The sequence below is a fragment of the Elephantulus edwardii genome, unplaced genomic scaffold (genome assembly GCF_000299155.1).
Source record: "Elephantulus edwardii isolate Elephantulus edwardi_28Jun2011 unplaced genomic scaffold, EleEdw1.0 scaffold00153, whole genome shotgun sequence".
NCBI classification, from domain to species: domain Eukaryota; kingdom Metazoa; phylum Chordata; class Mammalia; order Macroscelidea; family Macroscelididae; genus Elephantulus; species Elephantulus edwardii.
Window position 1 is genome coordinate 4,495,475 of NW_006399903.1, and position 11,103 is coordinate 4,506,577.

Consider the following 11,103-nt stretch of genomic DNA (forward strand, 5'->3'; position numbering starts at 1 on the left):
CTGGGGAGGGATTGTATAATAATGAAGGTTTTTGGTGTTTGGGTGGGGGTTTTTTTTGTTGTTTTTCTTTAAAAACTTTTCAAAAAATGAACTGGGCGGAGGGGTGGGCATAAAGGAAAATGTGCAACAATGAATGAATGGAAACCAAATTCTCCATAAATTTCATTACAACTTCTCCAACATTTATTATTTGCTGTCCTATTAAACTGTTACTGCTACTGGTATGAGATGGTATCTTGTTGTGGCTTTGATTTGCATCTCTCTTATTGCCAGTGATTTTGACCATTTCTTCATGTGTCTGTTGGTCATGCAAATATCTTCCTGCAGGTAAGCAGTCCAGATTGGCCAGCACCATTTGCTGAAGAGGTTGTCATTTTCCCAGTTGATAGGTTCTATTTCCTTGTGGAGTATCAATTGACCATAGATAGCTTGGTTTATTTCTGGGTTCTCCATTCTGTTCCATTGGTCTGTGTACCTGTCATACCAGTACCATAGTGTTTTGCTTACTACCCTTGTGTAGTAGGTTTTGAGGTCAGAGAGCGCTGTGCCTCCAAATGCTTTTTGCTTTTCAGAAATGCTTTGCTTATTTGGAGTCTCTTTGCTGTCCAAATAAACTTGACAATTTCCCTTTTGATCTCCTTGAAAAACTAATTTGATGTCTGTATTGGGAGTGCATTGAACATGTAGGTTGCTTTTGGTAGGATTGTCATTTTCACAATATTGTGTCTTCCTATCCACGAACAGGGCACATTTTTCCATTTATTTAGGTCTTTTATTGTGGCTGGCAGGAATGTTCTGTAGTTTTCTTTGTATAGGTCTTTTGTGTCTCTAGTTACGTTCACTCCCAAGCATCTTAATTTGTGGTTGGCTTTTGTAGAGGGTATTGCTTTCTTGGTTTCCTTCTCTGAGTTCTCTTTGTAAATGTAGAGGAATCGCAGTGACTTTTGGGTATTAATCTTAAATCCTGTCACTATACTAAATTGGTATTCTACCTCTAACAGTTATTTTTGTTCAGTCTCTGGGGTTTCCTGTGTACACTATCATATCATCTGTTTATAGTGATAGTTTAACTACCTCTTTCCTGATCTGTATGCCTTTTATTTCCTTCTCTTGTCATACTGCCCTAACAAGTACTTCCAATACAATATTGAATAGAAGGAACACAGACATTTAAACTCTTTGAGTCTCAGTTTCTTCCCCTGTCAGTTTCCTAATTTGTAGAATATAGACTGAGACCATGAGAAATATAATTTGTTATGTGACATTGAGTTGCCTATTACTCACAGTTACCCTATGCACAACAACTATGAAGCCTGCCCAGTCCAGAGCTAGTCTCACAGATTCCAACACACCTAATCCCATCACCTCAGTTATCATGTTAGTCCATCTCAGCTGGGGGTCTCCCTCTCCTGTGCTGTCCCTCTACCCTTCTAAGCATGATGTCCTTCTCCAAGGACTTGTTCCTCCTGGACACGTGCCCAAAGTATGTAAGACAGAGTTTGAAAATTGTAACTTCCAAAGAGAAACTTGGTTTCATCTTCTCCAAAACAGGCCTATTTGTTTTCTTGGTGGTTCATGGTATGTTTAAGACTCTTCTTCAGCACCACAACTCAAAGTGTTCAATTTTTCTTCTGTTATCCTTAGTCATCATTAAGCTTTCTGATGCGTAGTAAGTAATTGTGAAGATCATGGTCTGAATCTAGTACACCTTAGCTTCTAGACTGACAATGTTGCTTCTCAGTACTCTGGAGAGGTCTCTAACAGCAGAATTTCCCGGAGCAATTGTCTTGAATTCCTGACTGATTGTGGAGGCAAGTAAGCTGTAATTGTTAACAACCTCAATCTCTTCTCCGTCTATTATGGGGCTGCCAGTTGTCTTCTTGATGCTGAGCTACAGTCCTTCACCTTTTGCAGTCTCAGTTTCAGCAAGTAAGGTTGTGTCATCTGCATAACATAAGCTGTTGATGAGTCTTCCCCTAATCCTGATGTCATATTCCTCCTCATAAAGTCCAGCCTCCTGAATGATCTATTTTGCATATAAATTGAAAAGGTATGGAGGCAAAATGTATTCCTGATGCACTCCTTTCCTGGTTTTAAACACAGCAGCATTTCCCTGCTTTGTTCTGAGGACTGCTTCATGGTCTGAGTATAGGTTTCACGTGAGCACAATCAAGGGATCTGAGAATCCCATTTTTCTCAAGTTTAGCCATAATTTGTTGTGATCCACACAGTCAAATGCTTTGGCATAGTCAATGAAGCACAGATAGACATTCCTCTAGATAAAAACAAACAAACAAACAAACAAACATAACAACAAACCCCCACCAAACACAAAAAAACACAAACCACAGAAAAACAAGCTGCCAACTATGAATCAAATATCTCTGTGAATTTCATTCTTCCTATCAGCTTATGTTGAGGTTAGCTTGGAGAAGTATGTCAGCTGATCAGTGGGCAGCTGGAATCCACCACTTGCTCCCAGGGAGGGAAATGGCCAGTTTCCTCTCATGGATATGCACAGCCTTGGAGGGTGGTTATGAGGTGAAATCCACTTGATAGCAGTGGTACTAATTCCCTACAGTAATCAGCCAAGACAGCTCCCTAACCGGTGATGGGAGTCACTGCAGAATGGGGTGAGTATGCATTTCCTTGTAGAGAAGGATATATAAATGTCAGTTCATTTCTAGGTTGAGTTAATGCTTTCTGGTGGTGTTTCTGAAAATGTATTTACTCTTCCAGATTGTTGACATTCATATCTCCCACGTTAGGCATATAACTCCACTTTTAATTAAAAAAATATTTATGTTGGCATAGAGCAATGGTGTTTAATTTTAAAAGCTACCATGTATGAGAATGATAGTAAGAAATACAACATGAGTAAATCAACAACAACAACAAAATCCCAAATAAAACTATTTAAAGAAATTTCAAATCACATGTTACTGGACAGGCAGTGTGCTGGAATTTAGATATGATAAGATGAATTAAAATATAGTTCTTTAACTCTTCGAATAGTAGAAATATCAACAAGTTCTAACACTTCCCTTTAAAATATGACTTTTACTTTCAATACAGTACGACCTCTGAAAAATAAACATGGATTTAAAATTTTTGGAAGATGACATTTTAGCTCCTTTTTTTTAAATTTATTTATTGTGCGTGTACTGTCAAATCAAATCTGACTGGTACAGGAGGGAAATTTTCCTTCCTTCTTTGGCAGAGCATCTGGTGGATTTGAACCGTGTACCTCTGGGATTGCAGTACAGCTTCTTGCCACTAGTTAGTTGCTTTTTAAGAATAAAAATTAAACCCAGTTAAAAGAAATTGCCCAGCTAGCTATGATTCCTTCAACCATTTCTGCATGTGGTTCTATGTTTTTAAGTACTAGCTAATTACACAAACTCTGTATTTTCCATTCATTTAATTATTACACACATATATATTACATAGATACTTATGTGTGTGTTTATTTATGTATTTGTTGTGTGTTTATATATATATATTTATATAAAAAGTTTAATTCAATCAGAACCACTTAAAACTTCTAAGGAGGAAGTGCGCTCTCCTCCTTCTTCCTCATATCGGAAGTTGCTAGGGGAATGCCAAGGGTCTTTACTAAAAATGCAGTGTTATTTTAAAAAATGCAGGCATTTCTACGAAAGGGGAATGAAACATTAAGAAGAATTTCCTTTTTGCATTTAATGAAGGAAACATGCACACACAAAAGCGGGAGGAAGAGGAGAAGAAGAAAATTGTCACCATCATCACTCTCATCAAGACCTCAAGAAGCACTGTCACCACCCCCACCTCCCCCACCTCCATGCACTCTATCACCACCTCCACCTCACCACCTCCACCTCCACCCTATCTTCTCCCCTCCCCCCACCTCCTTTCTCCCCATCCCATCTCCACCTCCACCTCCACACTCACCTCAACCTCCACCCCCACCCCACCCCTACTTCTACCACCTCCCCCACCTCCACCCCTACCTCCACCATCACATCCACCTTCACCTCCACCGTGACTGCCACCACCCCTACCTTCACCACGACCCCTACCCCACCTCCACCTCTACCACTATCATCATGACTCTCACCTTCATCCCCACCCCCACTTCTACCATTACCCCCCACACCTCCACCATCTCCATCCCACCCCAACCTCCACCCCCACCCCAACAGACACCCCCTCCTCCACCACCTCCAACCCCCCACCTCCACACCTCCAAAACCCCACCTTCACCACTTCCAATCCCCACCACCACTACCCACACCTCCACCACAACTCCAATCCCCACCTCCACCACCTCCTCCACCACCACCACCATCCCACCACCACCCCATCATTACCCCTACTTCCACCACCTTCACCATCATTCTTTCCACCTCCTCGACTATTTCTACCACCCCCACCTCCACCATCACCCCATCTCCACTATTACCACTACTACTATCTTCACCACTACCACCATCATCACTTCCCCACCATACGGTCAACCCCACTCCCAACATCACCCCCACTCCCACCCCACCTCCACCGCCACCTCCACCACTACCATCACCACCCATCACCACCCCACCACCATCACCACCCCCATCTCCACCACCACCACTTCCACCTCCGCCATCACCACTACCAGCTCCACATCACCCCCATCTCCACTACCACCATCACCACCCCACCACCATCAACACACCCTCTCATCCCCCTCTCACCTCCGCCCCCCCCCACGTCGGTCCCCCCAATCCCCGCCCCCACTGTGATCAAGTAAACTCTGATTTATAGTGAAGCTACAGGACAGAGTAGAACTGCTCCATATCGGGTCCAGAGCTGTACTCTTGAAGGAGGCACAGTGCCTGCCACATCTTTCTTTGGCAGAGATTGGAACTCTGACCTTCATGTTAACAGCAGCCACAGTGGTTATGCCATCGCGGCACCAGGGCTTCCAGGGCGCATCAAAGGGCCATTTCAAGTCTCAGAAGTGCCACGTGAGTCTTTGGGATAACATCAACTTCAAAGGGAGAAAAAAGAAAGAAGCAAAAAGGAGAAAACGCACTTGTTGGGTCAGAAGCTGTTGAAAGCTCAGGGCCTGGAAGCCTCCTTCGCAGGGTGGCGATTGTTTTGGGTTCTCTGGTGACTCCTCGCAAAGTTTCTTCTCTCCGTTCTGCACGCCCCGCCTCAGTCACCAAACCGGGGCGTCTACCAGAGAACGCCTGCCTATATATCTAGACCTGAAATGTGTCCCACAGCACAGACACCAGTGCATCTGTTTCCAGAGCCTACACACTTAAACCATGTTTGCACGTCATGTTTGCACCCACACCCAAGGAACTGCAAACGACGCCTGGGAAGCTTATCTTGCAAACTTGGGGTTCAGAGTGTGCAGGAACAATAGTAAATCAGAGCCAACCGCACACGTCTCTTCCATGAGCAGTCGCCCCTGGCCCGCAGCCCCAGGCCAAAATTGGGACGGGAGCCGTAGTCCCGAAAAGGCGCGCTGCCCCTTTAAAAGGCCGCGCATCTCCGGGCCGGCCTTCCTCCCCGGGGCTCCAGCTGTGATTGACGCTGGGCGGCGAGAGGAGGCGCCTGGCGCTAACAAAAGTCCGGCCCGCGGGCGAGCCGCACGGGGCCGTGCGTCTCTGCTCGCTCGGGGCACCCGCAACAAGTGGCCGTCGCGCCCTCCCCGGGGAAGGTGTGTGCGCGCAGGGGCGCCTGGAGGAGGCCACCGAGCCCGAGCCTGGAGCGCCCGCGAAGCGCTGCGCCCACCGCCTGGGGATCGGGCAGGCGGATGGGGACCCGGCGGCGGCGGCGAGGCCAGCCTCTGGGCGGCCCCGGGGCGCGGACTCCTCACCGCGCTGCGCCCTGCATTCCCGAGTGCGGATTCTAAGGAGAGCTACTGTCTTTGGCCGGTCTGGAAGAACCGGAGTGGCAAGAGGTGACTGAAAGCGTCCTCTTCGGAGTGAGGGCCATTTGGCCATAGCTCGGTCGGGAGGAGCGTGGGGAATGTGCTGCTAAAAGGTCCCGCCGGGCGGGCTTTCCTGTGCGGAGCGCGCGGGCCGTGCGCCCCAGAGATGGAGTGTCCAGGGAGACGGCGGGCATGACGGCGACAGGATGGGCGCGAACAATGGCAAGCAGTACGGCAGTGAGGGTGAGTGGCCCGTCCGTCACCGGCTCCCGGATCGCGCCCCCCTCCCCCTTCCTCGCACCCTCTGGCCTCGGGAGGAAGGCTTTTACACACTGCCAGGGGCGCACCCCTGTGTGGGTACCCTTGCGGGCCATCACCTTCCCCTTTGCCGCGGCTTTATCACGGCCCCTGAGGATGCTTCCCCATATTGAGGGCTCTTGAAGACGCTTTCTAGGCTGTCTTTGGGACTGGTTAAGTTGCACTCTCGCTGTGTATTTTCGGAACACATCCTCGTATCTTAACCTCCCTTCTGTAGGCATATGGGTTAGGATGCTGGTTTGGCAGTGGACCGAAGACGCCTTTGCAAAAGAACTCAGGGCAAACTTTCCCAGGCCTTTGTGCTCCAGTTGATTGGACTCTCGTAGCAGGAAAAAACTTTTGGAAGCAGAAGTTTCCTTTTTCTGTTCACCGCCCCCTAGCTTGACAGCTATCGTGGAGCTGGCCACCTAGAAGCCCCCGCAAAGCGAGGGGTGGCTCGAGACTTTGTCTGGACTCTCGGGGCTCAGGGTGGGCACAGGACCATCTGTTCTGTGGGGCTGGAAATTGCACAGAAATATTGCCTGTCAAGTGGGAACTTGGAAGTTGGGGGAAACTTTAAACTCCTCCCACTCCTAAAAGAATGATGGATGGGTAGGCTGGCTTCCCCTTCGCCCCTCCTCCCCCTCTTTGCATAAGACGTTAGTGTTCTAGCCCAATTGATTAACTGCATGCCCCTCTTGTGCATATGGCAAAGGCATTTTCCACAGTTCAGAAGTCAGGAGGATTTGTCTTTGCTGAACTCCACTGAAGGGCGGGGAGAGAGCAGTGGGAGAAATAGGGTTCGTTTTGCAGTCCGCCCCCCAAAAAGAGGCGGTCACTAAAGTGGGGGCCGTGCTCGCTCGCAAACTGGTAGGAATGCAGAAAGGCCCTTAGTCTTGCGGTGGTGCGAAGACTTGGCTCTCCCCTCTTGAAATGCTGAGCCCTGTCTGGAGAATGGGTACATCTCGGCGTCAGTTTGTGCCTGCTTTACAGCCGAATCCTTCCAGCCTTAAATCGCTCTTCCTGGGGTCATCAGGTTTTGAGCTCCTTGTATGCGTGGTTTTCATAAGTTACACCAACAGGCTGCTTGGAAAGGGTCGTTTTCTTTAGCCTAGGACAACGATATGCAAATTCCCCTTTTATGAAAAAAAGAAATTTTAACAATCCATTAAAAGTTGTCTTTTCAGGTAGCTAAGAAGTGCCCTCCCCCGCCCCCCCAAAAAAAAGAAGAAAGATTTTTCACGGGCTTCTGGCCACTCCTCCAAAGTTTTTTAAAGTTTCTGTGTTTGAGACATTTTTTGCGAAAGGAAAGCTGAAGCCCCCATTCCCTGCGTCTTCAAAAGCTTTCAGCGGCTGGAGTGTGAGCTTGTCAATTTCGGTTGTGTTTTGGAGTTCTGGCAACCCAAGAGGTTCAGAGACTCACTTCTGTGCCTCCTGGAACAAACCCCCTACATGCTCTTTCTAATCCCCTGCAACCCCTTCTTCCATCCCAGCTTTCTCGCATCGTGCAGTGTGTGGTATATGACGACTTCCTGTCTGAACAGCAGAATTTTCAACCCCTGGGAGAGAGAGGCAGAGACAGGGAACTAATGTTCTCCAGCTGTTGCCCGTAACTGCTACCTCTGCATTTTCACTTCAGCTCGAGTGAAATTTTACTGGGATTGGGTTTAGATACACTGTGGACTTTTTACAAGGGGTGGAGGGGACCCTCTTGTGCTCAGCTGATGCGAGGACTTCCATGGGAAATTTGGGGAGTTAGCTGTATGCTTTGCTTAAAAGGGGATGCATTATGTTTCCTTTGCATCAACTCTTTTCAAGGGCGCCAGCTTTGCACCTAAATAGGGGTCCGGTGCCCACTACCTTTAATTCATTTCTAAATCACGATTACCCACTCTCCATTGAGATGCCAAAGCTGGGAATCGTCGTGAGGAAAAGACTGGCCTGCTGTTCTCTGACGAAGCAGCTGATGGCATTGAACTGCTGACTTGTAGCAATCCAGCAGGTAACAACACACTTTGCTGTCAGGACTCCTCATGTTATGGTGGGCGGTGCTAACTGAATAGTCAGTGGGATGGACCCGCTGGGAGAGACATGAGGCATTCTGCTTCCGTCAAGATTTATAGCCTTCCACATCCCGGGAGGCAGTTATATTCTTTCCTATAGAGTTGCTATGAATTGGAATTGACTTGAGGGCAAGAGTTTGGGTTGATGTTTAGTTTCTGGTTATGGGGTATGTAATTGGGTAAGGTCAACCTTGTTCGACTATATCACTGAATTGTAAAATCGATCCAGACAGGCCTATTTGGAATTTGGTGTCTCTGTGTCATTTTTCTCATCCAAATCGCCCCATTTCAGAGAAAGGGAACAGAACCGTTAGCTATCCTCACTCTGATCCAGGCAGCCTGAGAATGAAGACGCATTTAGGGGAGGGCAAAGATTCCATATTGGGTGGAGCAGAAGGTTAAAGGCTTGGCGACCGACCAAAAGACTGGTGATTGGAGGCCTGATGGGACTCAAATCCTTTGGTTTTGGCTGCTAACCAAAAGGTTAGCATGTGCCTTTCAAGGTCTTCTCAGAATTGAGTAACTCCATTCATTATTGCTATGCTTGGTCGTTATCTGTTTCTTGAGAGTGAGGACATTTGATATATTCCCTTCACAGACCCCTTCAAGGGTATTCGCTTTTTTAAAGACACCAATATATTTTGTAAGCAGGAGTGGCGACCAATTCCTAAATAACATGCCTCTGGAAACTCTGTGAACTTTGATAAATGTTGTTAGTTGTAGAGGGACTTCAGGCCTTTTATTCAGAGGGTCACTATGAGTTGTGCTCAACTGGAAGCAATCAACAACAACATTACATAAATAGGAACATTAAGGCTATTATTGCACTGATATCAGTAAATACTCCTCCCATTTTTTTTCTTCTCTCCCTTCTCCTCTGTTTTCACTCCTTCTCATGTCTCTTCTCAGCTCAAACCAAAACAACAAAAATGATGGCCATCAAGTCGATAACTGACTTACAGAGACGGAGGTTAGCTTCCTGAGATTGCAATTCTGAACTGGAGCAAACTGCATTTTCTTTGTCCTGTAGAGGGATGGCTGGGGGAGTTGAACTGCTGACCTTTGAATTAGTAGCCCAACACTTAACCTGCTACTATGTGGCATCCCCCCTCCCTTTTGCCTAGATTCACAAGGGCACTCAACAGTGATGATTTGGGGGCAGGTCGTGTGTGGACACTGGGTGTTTCCAGTTTGCTAAGTTGTCTTAGGTGTTAGTGATATTCAGGTGAGTTGTCCTACCTCTCGTGGTGGCACTCACTCTCTATGGCCCTTAAAGAGTCTTTGGCTTTGCTTTTGGTCATTAGCTTTCTAGAAATATAAGTGAGCATGTAAATGGTGAGAATGCTCTTATAGAACTCCTCTGTGGAGAGCTAGGCTTCAAATTTTCACTTTAAAAAAAAAAAAAGTATGAGTTCCAGCCTTGGTGGAAATCAGCAGAATGAGTTGGGGGCACTCACAGCCATTAAAACCATTAGCCAGAACTCCGGTTAAACCAAATAAACAAATCTGTGTGAGTGGAAGAGAGGAGCCTCTTTCTCTCTGCCTTTTAAGGCCTCAGAGCCTCCCCTCTGCTGTCTGGCTTGGGGGCTTCATGGTTGTGTTTATGCTGTTCCTCCAGGTCCCAGGCAGTAGCACTTACACAGTTACCAGCTTCTTTGTGATGTCCAAGATGTTGTTTAATTGAAGCTGATGAGGCCACAGTTAAGGTGTTTGACCCTGAGTCTTACCATCTGCTTCTCTAGTGTTTTGAGGGCTCTTTTCCCATCGTAGGTCCATGCTGCCAGTGCGGAGGAGGCCCGATGTCCTGAGCGTGTAAATGCTCACCAATCCATCAGCACCTGGGGACGCATCTCCTGCCATCCTAATAGGGACGTTTGTTGAAAGCTTGCTTTATACATGCGTGATTGGAAGCTCTTGATGCACACTTTGTTCATCTTCGCAGCCCTCCTGTGGCTCAGACATCCGCAGGTTCCCTATTTTACAAGTGATGGAACACAGGAACAGAGAGGACCCACATTTTCCCAAGATTACACAGCTGCACCATGCGGGGTGTGGAGTCTGGACCCAACACTCATGACCTCTGCCAAGTCAGTCATTCATTCAGCAAGTGAATCTGTGTTGTCTTCCAATTTTATACGGAGTTGAGAACTGTGTCTAGAGTCTTGATATGTGTATGGAAACAGATAAAGGTCCCTGTGCTTTTGTGTTGGGAGGGAGAAAAAGGAAGACCCCCCTGACACACACACACACACACATACACACACAAAAGTTAACATTTGGACCAGGAGCTTACAGGGAGGAGAAATGGAGTCTTGAGTCAATGTGTTGGCTGTCACATTTAACCACTGTGTTGTACTGAGTTGAATAGTCTTTGTACTTAATGGTATAAGCCATCAATTTTATTGTTGTCGTTATTATGTGCCATTGAGTCACTTGTGACTCATAGGGACCCTATGTACAAGAGCCCTAAACACCCTTCTATCCTGTGCCAACCTAGCCATCTCAAACACACTCATTCCCACCACTCCAGTCACAGAATCAATCCATCTCATCGAGGGTCTTCCTCTCCTGTGCTGTCCCTCCACTCTCCCAAACATGATGTCCTTCTCCAAGGACCAGTTCCTCCTTGCATCATGCCTAAAGTATGACAGATGAAGCTTCAGAATCCTTGACTCCAAGGAGCATTCTGGCTTCACCTTCTCTAGGACAAATGTGTTTGTTTTCCTAGCAGTCCATGGTATAGTCAACACTCTTCTCTAGCACCACAGCTCAAAGGCATCAATTCTCTTTCTATCATCCCTATTCACTGTCCAACTCTCTGATGCATAGCACGTAATT

General features: G+C 46.9%; 1 protein-coding gene across 1 annotated transcript in view; it reads left to right on the forward strand.

Annotated features, from left to right (window-relative positions):
* The first annotated feature begins 5,642 nt into the window (after positions 1–5,642).
* Positions 5,643–11,103, forward strand: part of FBXL7 (F-box and leucine-rich repeat protein 7) — a 551,162-nt gene continuing 545,701 nt past the window's right edge. Inside the window, exon 1 of the mRNA XM_006895008.1 lies at positions 5,643–6,148. Within this exon, the coding sequence (XP_006895070.1) occupies positions 6,112–6,148 (37 nt within the window). The 5' untranslated portion in view covers positions 5,643–6,111. The remainder of the gene's footprint in view (positions 6,149–11,103) is intronic.